Source organism: Exserohilum turcica, assembly GCF_000359705.1.
Source record: "Exserohilum turcica Et28A unplaced genomic scaffold SETTUscaffold_8, whole genome shotgun sequence".
In the NCBI taxonomy this organism is placed as follows: Eukaryota; Fungi; Ascomycota; class Dothideomycetes; order Pleosporales; family Pleosporaceae; genus Exserohilum; species Exserohilum turcicum.
The window spans coordinates 1,345,159-1,365,346 of record NW_007360299.1 but is presented as its reverse complement, the minus strand read 5'-3'; the positions used below and the strand labels follow the sequence as shown (position 1 = coordinate 1,365,346).

The 20,188-nt window shown below is 55.3% G+C and overlaps 5 protein-coding genes across 5 annotated transcripts; 1 reads left to right on the top strand and 4 right to left on the bottom strand.

Annotated features, from left to right (window-relative positions):
* Nucleotides 1–715: 715 nt before the first annotated feature.
* On the bottom strand, nt 716–1,436 carry SETTUDRAFT_181765 (uncharacterized protein; the record flags this gene model as incomplete). Its single annotated transcript, XM_008032823.1, has 2 exons — nt 716–1,366; nt 1,428–1,436. The coding sequence occupies 2 exons, from the start codon at nt 1,434–1,436 to the stop codon at nt 1,004–1,006; spliced, it is 372 nt and encodes a 123-aa protein (XP_008031014.1). The 3' UTR covers nt 716–1,003.
* A 947-nt stretch (nt 1,437–2,383) lies between these two features.
* Nucleotides 2,384–3,613, bottom strand: SETTUDRAFT_99487 (uncharacterized protein; the record flags this gene model as incomplete). The annotated part of the gene is made up of 1 exon (XM_008032822.1): nt 2,384–3,613. The coding sequence occupies one exon, from the start codon at nt 3,611–3,613 to the stop codon at nt 2,384–2,386; it is 1,230 nt and encodes a 409-aa protein (XP_008031013.1).
* Nucleotides 3,614–9,772: 6,159 nt separating this feature from the next.
* Nucleotides 9,773–12,756, top strand: SETTUDRAFT_123473 (uncharacterized protein). Its single transcript, XM_008032821.1, has 2 exons — nt 9,773–10,854; nt 10,906–12,756. Exons 1-2 carry the CDS (start codon nt 9,816–9,818, stop codon nt 12,615–12,617), a joined length of 2,751 nt encoding a protein of 916 aa, XP_008031012.1. The 5' UTR covers nt 9,773–9,815; the 3' UTR covers nt 12,618–12,756.
* A 1,449-nt stretch (nt 12,757–14,205) lies between these two features.
* On the bottom strand, nt 14,206–15,611 carry SETTUDRAFT_143237 (uncharacterized protein; the record flags this gene model as incomplete). The annotated part of the gene is made up of 3 exons (XM_008032820.1): nt 15,140–15,611; nt 14,642–15,085; nt 14,206–14,574 (listed from the first exon to the last, which is right to left on the bottom strand). The coding sequence occupies exons 1-3, from the start codon at nt 15,293–15,295 to the stop codon at nt 14,206–14,208; spliced, it is 969 nt and encodes a 322-aa protein (XP_008031011.1). The 5' UTR covers nt 15,296–15,611.
* A 2,428-nt stretch (nt 15,612–18,039) lies between these two features.
* On the bottom strand, nt 18,040–19,440 carry SETTUDRAFT_99000 (uncharacterized protein; the record flags this gene model as incomplete). Its single annotated transcript, XM_008032819.1, has 2 exons — nt 18,040–18,494; nt 18,552–19,440. The coding sequence occupies 2 exons, from the start codon at nt 19,438–19,440 to the stop codon at nt 18,040–18,042; spliced, it is 1,344 nt and encodes a 447-aa protein (XP_008031010.1).
* Nucleotides 19,441–20,188: the final 748 nt, after the last annotated feature.

Genomic DNA, 20,188 nt, shown 5'->3' with positions numbered 1-20,188 from the left:
AAGAAAGGCTGTATTTCCCACCTTGATTGCTGACACGCCGCAAAAAGCAAAGCCCGTCAAAGACTCAAAGCAGCGCAAAGAAGGGGGGGGAGGGAAGGGAAGGGAAGGGGATGAGGAGGATTATCCCAGCTGTTGTGTTTGCGAGGCCCAACGCATGATACGCCAGGCATACCACGGCACATAAGTATGTCCAAACATGCCCACCCCACCCCCCCTTTCCCCTCCTTTTCTGTCTCTCGTTCCCAACATATTACTAGACACGGATAATATTAATCCTGTAGGAAGCATGGTATGTATGTGTGAGCGTGTTGGGTTAGGGTCATGACTTGTAAGTGTGTGTGTGTGTGTGTGCTATTCTAGAGCAAAGACACACACCCACAAAGGCAAAATAAAATAAAATAAATAAAAACGAAACATGGGGTCTTTGGGTTAGTACCCGAGTTTGCTACTACCAGTTTCATCGTCTCCCCCCCCCCTCGCCCAAAATCTGGCCTGCGCATTCTTGTTTTCCCTGCAACCACCCCTCTCCATTCTCTACTAAGACTGTATTATGTTATCATTGCCCGCGGAACGGCAGATAGACAGAGAGTCGTGGCTGGCTGGCTGGCCGGCCGGCCGGCTCGAGGGTCCTTCCTTGCAAACCCTGCCGTCTCGGGCGCTTTTTGGACTGACAACGCCACGCCACGTCTCCCATAGCATCCGCTGGGTGAGAAAGAGAGAGAGGGAGAGAGAGAGGGGGGGTGCTGGGTGGGGTGGAAGGGGGAGGGGGCTGTGTGGTGGCCCTTGTACACACACACACACCACACATATTCCGTGGGCGTGGTCCATAGTATGCAAATCTAGCCGCAAAGCACACGCAAGCCTGGATGTCACTGCGCTCATGAGGCAGTACAACTTGGCGAGGTGGGCCGCCCAGCCTGGTCGTGTCGTCCATGTGTGTCAGAACTGTGGAGAGAGAGTGCGAGCCTGTGTCCTTGTCCCGCCCTGTTGTTATTATTGTTCTTCACTTGCTTTTCTCAACTCTGCCTGAGAGGTACATGGCTAGTGCAGAGCCAGCAGCGGCGAGGATCAGCAAGAGACAAACCATCATCATCGTGGCGTAAAGTTTATTCCCCTTCCATCTTGCTCGTAGCGTATTGCCGCTTGCCCTTCTGTGGCTGCTGAGTGAGATGTAATCGCGTCGCCAAGGAGTACTATCCAACATGTCCAGCGACTCAACCGATGCAGGCGATGGCGGTGCAGACGTGGGATCGCATTCGGCATATCGAGGGCACAGCGTCTTGTTCGCAAACGTAGTGTCGTCGTCCGTATACGGCGAGAGGATTCTATAACCTCCTGGAGGCGCGTTGGTAGTAGTAAGAGGAATCTAGGGCGGTTAGCGCATCGCCGCAGTCATAGGGCCATGTAGCCGCCGTCTACAAACTCACTAGAGGCATACTCGGCAGTATGTGCAATCAATCGAGATGAGAATAGTGCTTTGGTGCTCGATGCAAAGGGCAAGCTCATCTTAAAAGACTCAAAGCCGCATTGCTGATTTTGAAACCTGCAACGAGGGGAGGTAGCTTGTGTCGCATAATGCAAATCCATCCACTCGCCCAACTTGGATGGATAGGGGATACGGCAGCCTGAAACACTGAAACATACATGGACCCGCTGTACAGGACGCGTACAAGGAAGATGGATTTTCTGTGGGCGACCGTTTCTATAGTTAATTGATGCCGTTCGTAGCGCTTTCAGCCCCGCTGTCAAGTACAATCTGGACATCACCCCATGCCCTGTAGCATGTCACTCTCTCCACTATTCCTCCGAGAAGAAAAAAAAAGGCAAAGACAAGATTGAACGCCCATAGAACAAGAAAAAGGGGGGTTCGACAAAAATATCGAAAAGAGAAAGAAGAAGGGTATCTCTGCTCGCGTAAGCAAACAACAGTTGCGAGTGAGCCTGCTTGTGCTTTGCTTGTATTCCAATTTCACCCTCTGGCCAGTTTCCTCCCCTCAAGCCGTGGGTGGAGATCGAGAAAAAAACCCATATTAGATGAATGCTATGTCCAGAAAGAAGGGTGTTTCCGACCTCACCCAGGCCCCGCACACCAGACTACTGACCATGAGCCAGTAGCCAAGGCAGCAGACGAAGGTGCAATTTTTTTTGGGTCGGACTTAACAAAAGAAATGCTCAAAACAGAGAGGTGGTGTTCTTTGATATCGCAGAAGACGAGCAAACAGACGCTTGGAGATGCTAAAAAGGATTACCATGCTATGACGCACATACACGAGATATTTTTGGTACAACGGAACACTCTTGGACAGTGCCACAATGGTCCGCCAAGGTTCGGGTTCTTTCTGACAGTCAAAATATACAGCCACTGCCTAGCGCGAGTGATTGCTTACATGTGCTGGGGGTGGAGGTATTGGCTGTGGTAGTATTGGCCCTGCTGTTGTGCTACCGGGTGCTCCGACGTGGGCGTCGAGGGATACATGGACGCAGGCTGCGACTTGACGACGTGGCCATATGTGAACTGCTCGCCTTCAGGAGTGATGGGCGGGGTCGGGTATCCGTTTTGCATGACCGAGGCGTACGGGTTCTTGTTGGGTGTCTGAGGACCAATCGTCTCGGGAGAAGTCTTGGGCTCGTCAATGACTACGGTGGGCGGCGGGGTTGGCGGGGCTGCTTGTCGGCGGGCAATCTGCGCCTGGCGCTGCAGGAACTCGTCCACGGTGGCGGATACAGTCGATAGGTGCATCGAAGCATACTTGCGAGAGAGCACAGGAGAGGGCTGGTACAAGTGGTTGGATAGGCCAATCACATTCTGTGCGTCGTAGGCGCCAGACCACTCTGTGCTTCTTGCTTGAGGACGGGAAAGAATGCATCTCGCGAGGGCAAGAGCAGATCGAGCGAGGACCGATGGCCGTGTAGAGACAAACTCCTTGTGGAAAAGTGCAATCTCGGCGATGTAGAGCGTCATGTGCTCAACCTCGGCATCGTAAGGAGCCTCGGATAGCGCAAGCTGAAGGAACGCATCAACTGTGGGGTGACCGATGATCCAGTTGAGCGTTTGCAGAACATGCCACTCCATCTGGGTGAACATCTCGTCGTCGTACAAAGAGCAGCACATGGACTTGAGCTCCCGGACAGTGGGCACACGATCCTTCTTGTCGCCGTACTTAGCAGCAATGAGCAGAGCAGCACATCCAACGAGCTGGTAGTGGCGCTTGTAGACAACACGGCGCGAGCAGTAGCGATCTAGAAGGTTGACGGCGAGGAACAAGGTTTCAGGGAGGAGCTGGAATGCAGCGTGAGCTTCTACCAGAAAATCAAGGAGGTATGGGCGCATGAACCACTGGATCTCGGTCTGAATGTCAATCGAGTTAACATCGGGTAGTGTTTGCGATTCCATGTGCAGCATGTGTTGCATGACATCCTCTTGGTATTCTTCAGCTGTCATTCTGGAAAGCTCCTCAGCAATGGCGCGTTGTTGCATCTTGGAGATGGCTCGGTGCCGTTCTCTAGCCTCGGCTCGGATGGCATAGATGCCGTCGTCTTGAGATTCGACGAAGTAAGAGTCGCACTGGCCGTAGCGCGATTGCTGTTGCTGTTGCTGCTGCTGGTACGCCATTGTGAAATGTTCTGGATATGTGTCGAGACAGTAGTCGTCAGGTCTCCGGGATAGACGTAGTAATCCGATCGAATACGCGTTCGGGTTAAGTGGGTGAGTGAGTGGATAGCTTCAAATGTTAAGCTGGTCTAGTGAGTGGCAGCCTGAAAGGCAACAGAAGTAGAGACAGATATTAGTTGGTTTGTAATGTCAGGTCTGTGGTCCGACCCGGCGTGCAGTCGGAGGCTACTTGTGATGGACAGAGCCTGATATCATCATGTTAGCAGTGGACCTGTGCCAAGACGGGCGTGGACGCGGCATACCCTTGCAGAATTAGTACTATTATGTTAGTGAGCGAACGGGATGTGTACAAAAACACGAAAAAAGACAGCGGGAGAAGTCGAAGAAGGCGAGTTCCTTGCTAATTGCATCCAGAATACAGGGTGTGATTTGAACGGGGTCTCGAAATGGGGCAGAGCACGAGCTAACGAGTCCGCCGAGTTGTGTAAATCGCCAGAAGATGGAATGCAAGATTCCAGAGCTGAAGGCTGGATCTAGGGCGAGGGTAAGTGCCATGCATAGCCACGCGGCGATTGTGAAGACCTACATTGCACGTCCTTTTCGGCGCTGGTGGGTACTGGTGCAGCTGGTAGCAGACAGTCTGAAGTGAAAGAAGGTCAGTGACTGCGCACAGCAAATGAATCAAGTTTAGATGGTAGAAAGTCCTGGCGGAGGGATCGGGTTCGTGGCGACAATGGCAGCGATCGAGGCGGTTTGGGTGAGGCGGTGTCGTGTGGGAAAGCGCCGTGGTTGACCGACTGGGTCAGGTACAGGAGAAGGTCCACGGCAAGACTGTTTAGCCGAGTGACGAGCGGTGAATGGCGACAAGCAAACTCCCCATCTCATGGCTGCCCCGTGACGTGCCGCAATGGTTACGCACGAGTCCGATTCCGGCTTACGGGCGATGCACTGATGTCGGGCGCGGAGACATGAAAGACGTGGTGGAAGTGACACGCAGCTCGGATTGCAGTGGTGTGAGTGCGGTGGTATTGCCGAGGTGGGTTTTTTTTGGTCATGGATTCAGAGGGTGTGGGCAACCCGAGCGTCTGGTATACAGTCGAAGACCCCCTTTGCCTGGCACGTCCGTTTCTGACAGGCTTCACTTACACCGCCGCCGCCGCCGCCGCCGCAACCACAACCATCACCACCATCATGAGCGCTACCACCACGACGCCTCCAGCCCGTTCTATACTGCCCTTCAGCCCAATATTTTTCCGGTACTCATCCAGGGATTTCGGTCGGGTGAGTGGGTGGGTGGAAATAGCCGTGGTTCCTTAGTGGCTGACAGGCGGCGGTCCGGGCGGCGGTCCATAGAGTGAGCAGGCAGGCAGGCGGCCGGGAGAGCCGGAGGTGGAGGAAAGAAGAGGGATGACCTACCGAGATTGAGAGGCCAGATGTGTAGCGCGAGGCTGATGGCACAGGAGGGAGAGTTGGCGGCTGTATGCGGAGCGAAGGACTAGAGTACGGCGAGTATCTCTACGTCCAGCGAGAGACGAGGGAGGGAGGGAGAGGGGGAGAGAGGGGGGGCTGTCGGAGAGGACTGAGAACGGGGGTGTCAAGTACAGGGAGTCTGATACTCTTCACGAACCGATTCGAGGAGAGACGGCGGCCGGGTATGTGCGACCGAGAGCAGGAGACGGGGAGTTTTATGGAAAGACAGGAGCCGAGAGCCTCAGCACCACATCAGATCCAAGGATTCTCCGTGCTCGACCGTAATGAAAGAGAGGGTATGGGAGGGAGGGAGGGAGAGGGAGGGAGAGAGGAGAGAGGCACGACGATGCAGCCGGACGTAGCTTGGAGAAAACGACTGGGCTCGCTGGGGCTAGGAGGTTGGCGCTAGCCGGAAGCGGGCGACGGCAGCCTGTACCGCATGGGAACAGGGAACTTGATACGCCCACAGCGCGCAGCCAACCGATGCGTGTTCCGCCGCCGTCGTCGTGCCCCCCTCCCCCCCATTGTGGATCCAACCATGGCGTTTTCTGCGCGCCGGCAAGCTTCGTCCAGGAACACACACGCCGCATTGCACGCGTCCTAGACCCGTGTCTTCCGCTCATGTCACGGCGAATACACGACGACTATTACTGCTGCTACTGCTACTGCTACTGCTACGACTGCTACCACGTCGACCCGACCACCCCGCCCGCCTGCTTGTACTACTCCGACTACACACCACCACTGCCATCATCATCACCACCATCATCATCATCGCCACCACCACCCCCGCCGTGCGCAGCTGCAACCACCTTGCTTGTTCCCCAACGCGCGCGCGCGCTCTCTTTCTCTCGCCCTCGGCCTGGGAGCTGGCTGCGCGCGGCCAGAGCTGAGCAGTGGCTGCTACTGCTCTGCTGCACGCTGAGCGCGTTCTCGCCGCTCGAATCAGCGCGCTGCGCCCACTCCGGTGAGGCCACTCATGCAGCTACACAAGGTTGCAGCATGGGCTGCCATGGCGGTCCAATGTGTCCCCCCGCCTGCGCACAGGAAACTTGTTGCTTTGGTCGCGGCCAAGACGCGCATAGGGCTCCCTGGCCGGTGCGCCTCGTAGAGTCGTGGTTCCCCTGACACGCTATGCACGCAGCTGAGGTTAGGCCTCCGCCAAGCACGCGGGCCTTTGATCCCATATCGTCATAATTTGCCCATGGTCCTGGTGTCCAGTACACCAAGCCCACCGCCCTCCTTTTATTCGGCCGGACTAAGACGTGCAAAAGCAGCCCTGCCGGCACGTTGCATCCTTGTCACGCGTCGCACCGCGGCCGCCGCCTAGCCCACCTCACGAGCCTGCCCTCTGCCCGAGCGAGCGAGCGAGCGAGCTCACTATTGGCGTCCGTCTTAGCAGTCAGCGATCAAAATTACTCCACGCCATGCTGCTCATGCACCCGCCCCTGGGTCCCCTCGCATCCCATGGATGACTCGATGACGACTGCGCTCGCTCGTTACACGCAAATTGGCCACGCCCCGGTGCATCACCATGTGCTGCCGGCTGCATGCCGCCTCACGCCACGGCCGTTGAAACCATCGTTTGGCGATGCTTTGGATTAGTCTTTGGTGTTTCGCCGTCGTGAGCAAGCCCTCACATGGTAGGCTCTTAGCGCCTGCACGCCTGCACGCCCGGGGGGGGTCCACGCGTTTGGCTCCAATTACATTACTAGCAACGCGTGTCTGAGCCCAGCATAGTTTGTCAAATTGCCAATTCTGCTGCTACCACTACTGCGAGCGGCCGAGTGCAAGGGTTGTCGAGCACGCCGCGACCCATCTTGCGCCTTTGAAATGCCGCTTTGGACGGCTGCAGCGGCCTCTCGTACCGCATGCAGTCGCCTGGCCTGCAGCCATAGCGCTCGTCGCGTCCCAGCAACCAAGGACCAGCACGAGGGTGAGGGCCTAAATGCGGAAGGTAAAGGCATGCACGGAATGGTCGCTTGACTAAGCGGGCATACCGCGACGGGCTACGGCTCCTCACATTAGGCCCCACCAGCTGCATCACCAACTGTCAAATGGTGTCGAGGGCCTGCAGCCATCTTCGGCCGCACTCGACATCTGACGTGAACACCCTGCACATAACATGCTCACGCTGCCCATTTGTTTTGCATCTAGTACACACACGCCCTCACACTCACACGCACTCACACACATATACGCGCAGCTCCTGCCCATTGTCACAGGTGTAGGCGTCATGTAGGCCAGCCCGTCTGTCAGATCCCCAGGCCAACGCTGCACGCCAGTAACACGCGGCGTTTCGCAAATCCCTGGCCAGTTGTGCTGTGGTTGGGTTTCGGATATTGAATTGCGGCTGGGCCCATCGTCTTACAATGTTAGCGTCCTTGTTCGCCTTCATCATCATCATATCATCGGCATTGGCATGGGGAAAAAGCACACACCCTTTGCACGCGACTACATACACTACTACATACACTACTACATACACACCTACTCCGCATTCACGCAAAGAAAGAAAGAAAAAAAAAGCCCCCCCCCTCCCACTCCTGTCGCTGCAGCTAGTCGCTAGCCGACATGCACACTCGCATTCTCCGCCAGCCACTGCTGCACCTCAGCACGTCTAGGATGCAAACATTATGTCACTTGTCGCGAACAGGACGCGTCGTAAAGTGCGCGGGCGGTGCATACGCGACTCGAAGGATGCAGACTATCGTCTTTCCATGTTTCTCGGTGCACATGTTGCACGCTGCCTCGGGCGGACAATCTCACGGCTTCTAGCATCTTGCCCCAAGAGTGGGCCCATGTTCGCATCCACCTCACCAACACGGCAAATTCGTTGCAGCTTTTCGTCAAGAAGCGGACCTGGCTTTATTTTTTTCTTTGCCTTTGGTGGATGCAGTGTCATAGCGACTCCCGTTTTCCGTCCATTCTCCCCAGCAACGACGCCTGTCTACTGCGCTACCACGACCAGGCAAACTTTTACATCCAGTGTCCCGCCACGACTGCTGCATGTTTCGATATTCAGCATCCGCTCTTCCGCAGAAACGTCAATCTGTCGCAATCACCCTTTCCCACGGCTTGTCCGCTTCGTGTTCCACGGATAATGAGGCCGGCTGCAATAACGCTTACCACTACATACCCCGCCTGACGGCCCAAGCGTGCTGCTGGCTGTACCTTTCCAAGGTTCGCCCTACTCTACTTTGCTTCATCGCGAGATCAACGCAGCCATGCTTCCGACCGCCTGTCTTTGCACGCTGCAACAAAAAAAACCCTCTGGCGTTCGCGTCGCGCGCGTGCCGGCTACACGCACAATTAGACTTCCCACACCACCACTACCGCCCATTTTTGAAACATGTTGGGCATGGCGGGCCTGCCACCAGCCTGGAAGTGATCAACCCGAAGCACATCCGTTCCTGATCATGCGCAGAATGCTTCCCCGCCCAGCCCAGCCCCTGCCGCTCCGAATCTCATCTGGCTTGCGCAATTGCCGTCGCACCACGATCTTCATCTGCATGTGTACATACACATCTTGGTTCCCTCGCGTTGCCATCCATCCATCCATACATGTCGCTGTGATCCCAACTGTCCCGCCTGCACTGGCCACTACGGTTTTGCGGTTCGTGCTCAGGCACCAAAGCTACTCCAGGAACGTTTTTGTCATGACGTGGGTGCGCATGGATTGAGTTTGGCCCGGCTGTGGAACCAGCGAAGCTAATCGTGACTCGTGCAACATTGTCAGGAGAATATGTCGACTTTGTGGCATCTTACAGGTCACAATCAGGCGTTTCTGGAAACGCCGGTTCTTTTCAAGCTACATTCCATGCCTAGTCGCAACAAGGCGCAATCATTCCCAAAATAGGCCGAGGCCGAGGCCGGTCTTACACATGACCACTGGACTTGAAGCTTCATTATCGCCACCGCTGCTCTGTAATACTGCCAGTTTATGGCTCTACACCTACACTGGGAAACTGCCGTAGTCGCACATGATCCGTCCATGTACAGCGCTGCGACTGCCTAGCCCATGTTTAGCATCATCCTTCCACCTCCCAGAGGCCTGGTTGTTTGCCCCCAACCATGTGTTTCCCCCCCCTTAGATATGAATTCTTCCTTTGTGAAAGATCTAGCCTCGTCGTATCGCGAGGAAACGTGCACCAGAGTAGTGCCGAGCTTGCAGTTGCCTAGCATCTAGTCCTAGTCGAAGCGGCTTGTCCCGTACCAGATGCATACGTACGGCATACCAAAGCCCTTTGATATACACGCATAACTCTCCACATCATCCAAGTGTATTGTAATGCTCGTAGGGCCAGGGCAACCGTCGTACTCTTCGAATGGATTGCTTGGGGGCGTGGGCGTGGGCGTGAGGGCGCAGTGCACGGCGTCTGGGTACAATACCCAGGTATTCAACACTCTATTCAGTGGAAAAAAGACATTTCTAAAGTTAGAACCATCGCCTTTGAAGTTTCCTGACCTCGCTCGAGCTGTTTGGGCTGGCTGCACACAAGGCTGGCTGCGGAGGTGGTGCGGAGGTGGTCAAGATCTCGGAGAAAAGTTAGCCGATCTCCGAGATGGACCCACCGAAAAGTCAAAGTCGTGCTGCCAAGAGTTCGAGAGAACTTCGCGAAGGAGCTTCTTCGTTGCCATGAGTCTACTGTCTTGGTGCTAGCGCTCGGTTTACAGACCTGCGCGCAGCTTGGAAACGTCTCTAGGCGCACTACGCCTCCCACCATTGACCATGGATATCCACCGATCTCGTTTCGTGCCCTACCCGCCATCTGCGATCAACGCGCTCGCCTTTTCGCATCCCGAAGCCGAACACGGACAGCAGGATCCAGGGTCGCTGCGACTTGCCATCGGGCGCGCCAACGGAAACATTGAAATATGGAACCCCGCAAAGGGCTCTTGGCTTCAAGAGAAGGTCTTCTATGGAGGCAAGGACCGGAGCGTCGAAGGGCTGGCTTGGACGCAAGAGCCGGATGAGCGCGACGCCCAAGGCAAGCTAGTCCCGGGCCGTTTGCGACTCTTCAGCATCGGATACTCGAGTACCGTCACAGAATGGGACCTAACTACTGGTCTGCCCGCCCGCCATTCCAACGGAAACCACAGCGAAGTTTGGTGCTTTGCTGCCCAGCCCAGACTGAAGAATGCGGCAAAGGGAGCTTCAAAAGACGAAGGCGATGCGCGGCAGAAGCTTGTCGCTGGTTGCGCCGACGGTACAATTGTTCTGCTTTCTACCGACAACGACGACCTGACCTTTGAGCGCTTCGTTTCCCGTGCTACGAACAAGAAGGCGCGCGCCTTGAGCATCTCCTACAAGGATCACCACACCGTACTAGCTGGATTCGCAGATAGCATGATCAGAGTGTTCGATACCAGGAACGGCAACGTCATTAGGAATATCTCATTGGGAAGCGGGCCTCACGGTGGCCCAAAGGAGATTTTGGTGTGGAAGGTCAAATGCCTTCCAAATGGCGACTTTGTGTCGGGAGACTCTACTGGCGACATTCGAATCTACAATGGCAAGAACTACAGTCAGACACAGAGGATATCTGGACACGAAGCCGATGTGCTCGACCTTGCCGTAACCCGCGATGGATCCAGCATTTTCAGTGCAGGCATGGATCGACGCACCTGCTTCTACACAAGCAAGAAGGGTCAAGCGCAGGGACAGAGTGGAAAATGGCGAAAGGTGTCTCACCAAAGGCATCATGAACACGACGTCAAGGCTATGACAACGTACGAAGGCAGCAAGCTCAGCGTTGTCGTCACCGGAGGTACAACACTCTATCAAGTCTAATACTCTGCAACTAACAGTACATGTACAGGTATCGACACACAGCCCATTGTTGTACCCATCCGTCAGTTTGGAAAGGAGCTTAGTCGTGGCCTTCCAGCCTTGCCTCCCACTCCTCCCATGACGAGTGCCTCGGGCGCTAGGTTGCTGGTCAGTTGGTGGAGCACAGAAGTCCGTATATGGCGGGTAAAGCCACAGGATGATGGAACAGAAAAGCCCAAGGTGGTTGCGCGTCTTGCTCTCCAGGGGGAGGAAAATATCATTTCAGTCTCCATCTCCCGAGACGGTGGACTGCTGGCCGTTGCAACAGCCAGCACGGTTAAGTTGTTCCAGCTCCTGCACCCACAAGCTGGAGCTGGGCCTGGGCTGCGCGTGCGGAAGCTTGACATGCCTTCAATTGCAGGTGCAAAGGCTCTGAAGATGGCTGCGACTGGTAAATGGCTCGCTGCTATTCTGGCTACAGACGAAATTCAGCTGGTCAGGATAGTGCGGACAGATGATCCTGCAGACTTGCCCCGGGCTCTGGAGAAAGTTCAGCCTCTCCGCCGCCTTGATCGCGACACAATCACAAGCACCCCCCTGAGTGGCCCGTCAGGAATCTACGAACGATCAATTGCACATGGCGATTTCTCAAGCGACGGCAACGCATTCGCTGTCGTTGATCTTGCTGGATACGTGGATACATGGGTGATTAAAGGCCACGAGGATACAACCGCACCAGAGATCGACATTGGCGATTCAACCCCTATGGCGGAGGACGACGGGTCTGGTGACGAGGAAGAGACGAGCGAACAGATTACATATCTGGGCCAGCATTGGGAACGAAATCCTTCAGGCCATCTACTTCCCCGACTGGACTCAACACCCGTATTGCTCTCGTTCCAGCCCAACCCGGACGCCTCCAGCAAACCAAACCCCAACGGAAACCCAGCCGTACATGCCACAAGGCAAAATCCGCATCCCCAATCCCACGAGCTCCCCGCCACAGAGTACAGATTACTGCTCGTTTCAGCCGAGCACCAGCTCTACCTCTTCGACGTCCTGAGCGGCCGCCTCTCCGAATGGTCCCGAAGAAACCCGCCTTCAAGCTACCCGCGCGAATACAAGCAACTCGACCTCCCCGCCAAAGGCTGCATCTGGGATGTGACCGAGGCGCAGCAACGGATATGGGTGTATAGCGAAAAATGGCTCTTCATGTTCGACCTGACAAGGGACCTGGTGGTGCCTGTTTCCGAGGCCGACCACGCAGGCAAAAAGCGCAAGCGCGACACGCCCAAGCATAACTCGGGTGCCGGCGACGCTATTCCGCGTAAAGAAGCGCCTGTTGCTAAAATGCGCCGTTTCCAGAGCGATGAGTCGGATAAGACGGGCAGACAGAAATGGATCGATGTCAATGCTGTTCGCCGCTCGCCTGACGCCGACGACGACGAAGATGATGATGCTGATGCCGATGAGCCAAATCCAAATACCCACTCTCTCACTGCTCTCGGCAGAAATCAAAGTCAAGACGGCCGAGGCGATGCCGAAGACGCCGTCAACGGCAGTAATACCAGTAATGGTACTACTACTACTACCAGTAAACGCAGCGAGCCATGGTGGCACACATTCAAGTACCGCCCCATTCTCGGCATCGTCCCCATCAGTGCGCACGACGGCTTCCACGCCCCCGAAGTGGTGCTTGTTGAGCGGCCCAGCTGGGATTTGGATCTTCCGCCGAGGTTTGTCGGCACGCATGAGCAGTAGGGAGTAGTTGGGTAGGGAGCTGTGGATAAAGTAGTATTGATGGATGTATGTGTGTATGTATGTACGTATGTATGTATGTATGTATGTATGTATGTATGTATGTCTGGCTGGCTGGATGAGGGGAGAAAGGGGGGGGGGTTTGAAAAGCACATATGACCAGATGAAGACGATGAAGAAGAAGAACAACAACAACGGAGGAGAACAATCCAAAAAATAAATAGTGAGTGCTACTTGGTGTTTTTTTTTAGCTAGCTAGCTACCTGGATGCATGGATGCATGGACGCACATGGATGATTGTATGCAGAGAGAAAGAAACAGAATCATCGCAAATGTCATGTTTAGATTATCGACATACTATCCACATGTATGCTCCCTTAAAAAGAAAGAAAAAAAGAAAAACAAAGAAAGAAACGTCTACTTTTTCTCTCAAGTGGATAGATGCAAAGTCCAAGGCCAAGGAAAAAAAAAGGAGAAAAAAGAAGTGTTACTTACTTACGCTACCTTTGGGAAAATCATAGCTAGCTAGCTAGCTAGTTAGTTATGTTTCTATTATGAAGATTGCTTGTAAAAATGACCTTGTCTCCATCTTATACACACACACACACACTCTCTCTCTATCTCTCTATCTCTCTCTCTCTCTCTCTCTCTCTCTTTTTTTTTTTTCCTTTCCCTTTTCCTTTTCCTTCTTCTTCCCACCATGTATTGTACTCATTCCTCTTATTCCTCTTATTCCTTTTATTCCTTTTATGCCTCCTATCCTTTTTTCTTCATTTCCATTCCATATAAAATCCCAAAATGCGTAGACATAGTCAAGTACATGGCGTATTTGTATATTCATTCTTGACTCTGCTGCATACAAGGAACAAAGGGGAAGAAGAAGAAGAAGAAGAAGAATAAGAAAAAAAGAGGATACGAGTTCATCTATCCATCTAGTAAGCCATCAAGTCATCAAGTCAGTAAGTCGGTAAGTCAATAAGGCAGTAAGTCAATAAGTCAATAAGTCAGCAAGTCAGCAAGTACTTGGTACCCAAGACCATGTTTCTTTTTCAACCAAACACGTCGACTGCAGTTAGCAACACGTCCCAAAAAGTCGGCAAAGTCCATAATGATGCTGAAGTACTCGAAAACATGGCATGTCCACAGCGAGGAATAGGAATCAAAGTATGCTTTTTTATTTCGTGGTTTCTCTAATCCATCCAACCAACCGATCGACCAACCAACGATATCCACATCTCCCTCTCTCCCATGATTCCACGATATGCAATGCCAAATACCCAACGATATTCCTGCTTATTCCCCCCCTCCCCAGGAAAAACAACGAGTAAAAACAAGCCAAGCGAGAAAGAAAAACGCCGTTTCCGGTTCATATCATAGGTGGGGTATAACAACCTCGTTAGAAAAGAAAAAAAACACTGTTGCCGAGCAAAATGAGAAAAAAAAAACTCCCCTACAAGTGGTCATACAAAAGTCGTTATAGCAAGCATGACACACACACGTCTAAATGTCGTCAAGTGGCTAGAGTTGAATTCCAAACAAAGCGCCCGTGGATATGGCCTCGTGTGCCCTATGCCAATGGGTCCTTGGATAATTAAGCGTGCGACCTAAAGGGCTCGTAGGCGGTAGCACCCGTCTGCTTGGAGTTTCCGGGCCACTGCTGCATTTGATGTCCCTGCTGGCCGCCAAACGCGGGGCTGGAAACACGCTCGTATGTGTAGGGAGTCTTCTCGACAACCATCTTCTTGTGGGGGCTCTTTCCGCTGCAGCAGCAGGTGCTGATGAGCCAGAAGAAGCCTGAGGCGATTGAAAAGGCGACGCCGAGCCAGAGGGTAGAGAGCATGCGCGAGCCCATGGAGATGTGGATGTTGTAAGGATCCAGGGCCGTCTTAAAGACACCCGTCAGTGTGCCGTAGGTTGCTGTGGCGGTGGCGGCTGCGGCAATGGCGAAGACGGCTTGGGCCTGGATTGCATGGATCAGCAAATGTACTTGTAGAAAGTGAGGAGCAAATCAGAAATAGAAAACTTACCGTGGAGACAATGGTAGTAACAAAGCTGCCCCACCTGGAGAAGACGGCAAAGATACCCACGACCAGCTCGGAAATGGTCAAAATCAGGGTAATGACAAAGGCCCAGTTCATCCAACCGGCCACCTTTTTGTACACATTCATTCCATCCTCGTACTTGCTGCCCAGAGCCTCCTGCAGACTGGTGCCGTTCATGTCCCAGACCTTGAGAGGATCAAAGTGGAACTGGAACTTGCGGGCAGAGCAGTAGGTAATCTTCTCCTCGCCGGTCTTGTTGTTGATGTCGCCCTCGCAGTAGGAGAAGAGACCGACCTGGTAAAAGTCCTTGAGGTCCTTGGAGTCGGCCTTGCCGCGGAGGGCGTCGAGGAAAGCGTTGTTGGGCTTAATGCCTTGGGGCAGTTTGTCGAGGATTGTCTTGGAGTCGAGCGTCATGTTGCTTGTATCCGCCTGTGGAGGGGTTAGAAGACATGCTTGAGCAGTCGGGCGGAATGGACTACGAACCTTGAAAAAGTATAAATCTTTGCCCAGGTCCGTGGCAGGAGCATTGTTGCCCTTCCACGGCGTTTGACCCATCATAACGATAATAAAGCATATCAGCGATGCAAGGGTGAGTAGCATGGGCGTGAGGATGCACGCGAAGCGCCCGGCTTTGCCCATGGTTGCGGTTGTGGTAAAAGGCCGACTTGGGTGTTTACCGGTATACGTGTGTGTTTACGGCTGGGGTGTTTTGCGGGTGGTCGAGGTGCGGGACGCGGGGGGACAGGGCAGGGCACGGCTGGTAGGCTGATGTCACCTGTGCGTGCACGTGTGAATCGGCTAAGCAACGGTCGATTGGTTGTTGTTATGTATAGTAGGCGCAAAACGTCTCAGCGCGGGGAAGAGCGAGTGCAGCGACCAAGCACAACGCAGGCGAAGGAGGAAAGAAAAAGGAAAGCCACACACGTGTGCAAAGTAGCGAGAGTGCAATGGTGGGAAATGCGCTGGACGTTATACTAATAGTCTTTCTTGAAGCACTGCGCAAAAGGTCCAAAGCGGGCAGCTGAAATGGCGCCGCCAGCTAAAGGCGCCCAGCCCAAGGGGGGCTGAGCGGCGACACAGGTCAAGGACGCACCCATAGAGGGCCTGTGCGCAGCGGGATCTAAGTGGCTGACCCTGGCATGATTAGTCTTTTTGCTGCATCAGCCTCACCGAGCATTGGGGCTGGTGGGCGGCGTCAGAGGGGAGAGGGAGAACGTTTACTTTACACACACACGCGCACATACGTATGTACGTTGTTGGCGCGGGCCCTGGCGTGCGAACACGGCCGAACGAGTTGCGTGTGTAGTAGGTAGGTTACGTGTACGTGGACTGGATCGGGGCGCGGTCTTGGCGGCGCAAAGCTCCGCGGGGTTATTGCCATTGCTTGCTTGCTTGCTTGCATTGCTGAGGGCTCGCTCCGTCTTCAAGCAACGTGAAGCCGCCATGAATCCTGCTGCTTGTTGCTCCATCGACGGCCAAGGACAGCAGATTCAATGCGATACACACTGTGCACACGCACCCCCTTCCAGACTCGCACGCTCAATGCTGCAGAGGGGTGTCCCCACATGCAGAGCCGTGATGAGTAAGTGACGAATCCTCAAACGCCGTTTCAGCCCGTCAGCGCTTGGTCGGCCCTACTGCTGCTGCTGCTGCTGCTACCCTCACCGCGTTGCCAAGCAGCATCAGCACTCTCGTCATAAACCACTCAACACAGCCCGGCCGCTGCGCTTGCTCGCTCGCTGCCCCCGCGTGCAATGCCGCTGCCACGGCTAGTATACTGCTAGTGTTGAGGCACAGCTCGCAGGCACAGGCTTCGTCGTCACCGCCACCCAAGCTGCGTCGGATGTATACACACTCGGGTGCTGACCACCCGGGCGCCAAGCCCTTGCTCACGCCAGCCTAGGCCCAATCAGTCGCCTGTTGCCTCGACTCCTTCCCCCCCCCCCATCCCGGCTATTTTTAGCCCGTGGCTCCTGCCTTTTTTTTCCTCTCATGTGTGCAAAGTGCAGACCCTTTACTGCTTTGGGCCAAAGCTGGAGAAACGAACCGCCGTCGTCGTCGGCCGCCTGTCAAAGCTGCTGTTGCGCGCACATGACACGGCCCGCCACCCACTCGCTTGACGCCCCTTCGCTCCCTCTTTCATGCTCCCTATCTACTCCCACTACCCCCCATACATGCACCCATACATGCACCCAACATACATAGCTCATCATCCTCCTTCCCCCACTGAAACATGTGGCTTGATTGCTTTTCCCGCTGTGCTTTTTGCCGATTGGGGTAAGACGTTGCAACATACGACAGGTGGAGCCCTCGTCATCTCGTTTCCAGTGTTTCTGACCATGTGCCCATCCTACGCGCGTCCCCCGCCAATCTCTCGTGCGCCTCTCTCTCTCTCTCTTTCTCCCTCGGCATCTGCCTGTCCCTATTTGCCCTGTCCGACTTCTCTCTTGTCAAAAAAAAAACATTACATAACGCCACAAGATAATCATCACACATACTTTGCACTCTTATCCCTGTATGTGTACACGGCCAATCTCTGGCTTCGCATTTTTCTATCTCCTATGCCCTGCCCTAATCGTCCACCATGCCCTGCAGACGAGGCGGCTACGGACGCGCGTCAACCCCTCCTACACCTCAGCGTCCTGCTGCGGATCCCCACACCTTCCGTGTACAACACACCCCATCCCCTCCAAAAAAAAAATTCCCTGTCAGCATTGCGCAATGCCTGCAAACATGAAGCCCGTACGTCGTGCCTAGACTGTAAAATGCTCGTAACATGCAAAATAAACATAAGAGAGAAAAATCCCCTTTCCCAAATCGTCAACAACAAACGTCCAAATGGTATAAACAGTGCCGCTTCAAGTAACCCCCTGCGTGCACACAAACAAGTAGAAGTGAAGAATGCAACAAACAACAAAAAGAAACAAGGCCGCAATGGTGGTGGTATGCCCAAGTAGAGAGACTTACAAAGAGAGAAGAGAAGAGAATTCAAAACAACAAAACACACCTAGGAAATGCCTCGGTTCGAGGTGGGTGCAGACATTACAGGTTACCGCTTATGTCGCTTGTATCATGTGCTCCTGAACGCCAGCGCAAAATGAATCCAAATCAAGATGAATCGCAGATTCTATGTTGTACAGGCCGGAGCTGTCTTCCGCGTAATCAAGGTCGCGGGGGAGACGGAGCGTCGTCGTGGCTATCCCAGCTTCCGTCGCACAGTCTGCATGCTCGAGCGCACAGTGCCATGGCTCGGCTAAGTCGTGTAGAGGGGGGTGCGATGGAAAGAAAAGGTACCCGTGTCAAGTGAGTGAGTGAGTAAGTGAGCGAGCGAGCGAGCGAGTGCGTGCATCGTCGTGCATGCTGGGTGCCCGTTGCCAGCACTTTCAGCGTGGGTGCTGGTTCCGCGGGTCTTGTTGGTTGCGAGGGTCTTGCTGGTTTGGTTGCTGGCCGTTCTCGCCACGTGACCGTATCCATTGCGAGTTTCCGCTCATGCGCCCTTCCAATGCCTTTTGCGCATCGGCGTCTAATCGGCGCGTGACCCGGCCGTTGATGATGTCTTCGGGTCGTAGTTTGCACACGGCGTGTGCAATTGATGAGATGATGCCTGCGCGGAGCTCCTTGGCCTCGCGGATGTCCTCACCCTGCAGGCGGAACTTGTCTTGTTTGGACATGTTGCTCCGCCGTGTTGCTCGGATCTCGTCCATGATGTGGAGGAGGACTGCCTCTGGTGCGCGGTTGCGTTCGGCAGCATGCTTGGCGTCGCGGACATATCGTCGAGTCACGTCCATGGCACCATCTGCAGAGAAGGCAATGCAGTACGAGAGCTTCTTGCCCCAGCCTGCAGAGTCGGGTTAGTCTTGTGTGCGCAGGTGCGCGTGGTGCTGTCGTGGCTTACCATCAGTGTACAGCCGGGGCTTGTCCCATGCCTCTTCGCAGGCATCTACGTGGACCCATCGCTTGCGGTGCACCGAGTAGACCTCGGTCCAAACGTGGTCTTCAGCATTCCAGACCCATCGTACCCGTGATCCAACGGCGCGGCAAAGCATGCTGAAGCAGTTGGCCCATTCGCCACATCGGCCTCGCCGTGTTTGGAGCAGTACAAAGGCATCGTTGTATCGGGGGAAACGCTCAAAGTTCTTGCAGGCTTCGTTGGAGCAGCGGTAGGCCTCGACCTGGCTGGCGCCGCGGGCCTGCTCGTCGGGCAGTGGCGGAGTGATGCCGTAGGCAACCGTGGGGGAGTAGCATCGCGAGCAGGGCGGGTTGTTGACCCATGAGAAGAAGGAGCGCTTGAACCAGCGCAGCAGGGCGCGGACGACGCAGTCCTGGTAGCCCCAGGCGGCCTTCTTGCCGGCGCCCATGCTCTCGGCCTCGGCCTGCAGGATCTGGCTCTCTTCTTCGGCTTCGTTGTAGATTTGCTCGAGGGGGATGACGCGGAGCGCCTCGTCGAGGAGGCCGGGGTTTTCCCATCGCACGGGCATGTTGGACAGCGAGTGCAGCATGTTCTTGAAGCGGAGCGAGCGGGCATCGCGTGGCGGCTCGGGGACGAGGGGGATGTTCCTGATGGACGAGTAGGCGGGCGGGGCGGCTTGCGAGGGCGGCGGCTGGGGGGAGCCAAAGTCGCGGGGGGCTGGTGACGATGCGCGGGAATGCGATGATCGTGATGAGAGGTCGTTCATGCGCTTGGTGCTGAGGACGTGGCGGAACTGCTCGGTCAATTCAGCGGCCAGCCTGTCCGTGTCCATGGGGTGCTGGGCAGCGCGAGGCGCGCGGGTGTTGTGATCCATCGTGGACGGGGTTGCGAGCAGCAGTCGCAATGGCCGGACGTGTCGAGGTGATGGAGGGAGGATGTGGAGGCTGCAGGCGGCGGCGACGGCGGCGGTGGGTGTTGGTGTATGGCGAGGCGGGCGGGTGGTGCAAGTTGGCAGTGGGTGCACAGCCCGATGATGCGGCGGCGCAGCAACGAGGATAGCCACAGGCAGATATTCTGGGAAACACTGGCGCCGCGGGAGCTGCTGCTACTGCTGCTGCTGCTGGTGGAGTCGACGAGCAGGCTGGGGATGCTCGCTGGGGGGGGGGAGGAGTGCAGGCGGCTGGGCAGCGCGGGAGGGACGCAGTGTCGTCGTCGATAAGTCGTGGTGTCGCTGCGTTGGACGTTAGGTGCGGACGAGGGTAATTGATTGAGGGACGGGGCAAGACGACGACGACTCGCGCTTACCGCATGCGGGCGGGTTGACGCGGCCCTGTCGCGGCTTCCTCATGTCTAGAACGCACAACACCGACAGGCCGTGAGCGAGCGTCGCCTGTGCCTGCACACGCACACGCACACGCACACGCATACGCCGCCAGGCCATGGCCGCCATGCCCCATAACCAGAGCAGCGCCCGCTCCCGCACGCCCGCCGCGTCTCCACGCCCGCCGCGCTCGACTCTTTGGGCACAGCAGCATACTGTGCTTGGTTGCACGCCGGCGGGAGTCTGCTGGCGGCGGCCCACGCACACGCACACGCACACGCACGCCGTCACACCTGTCCAT

Excerpts from the sequence above, each read along its gene's own strand:
- SETTUDRAFT_123473 (XM_008032821.1), top strand. The coding sequence starts at position 9,816 with ATGGATATCCACCGATCTCGTTTCGTGCCCTACCCGCCATCTGCGATC. Across the intron at positions 10,855-10,905 it reads CAGCGTTGTCGTCACCGGAG|GTATCGACACACAGCCCATT; the intron begins GTACAACACTCT and ends GTACATGTACAG.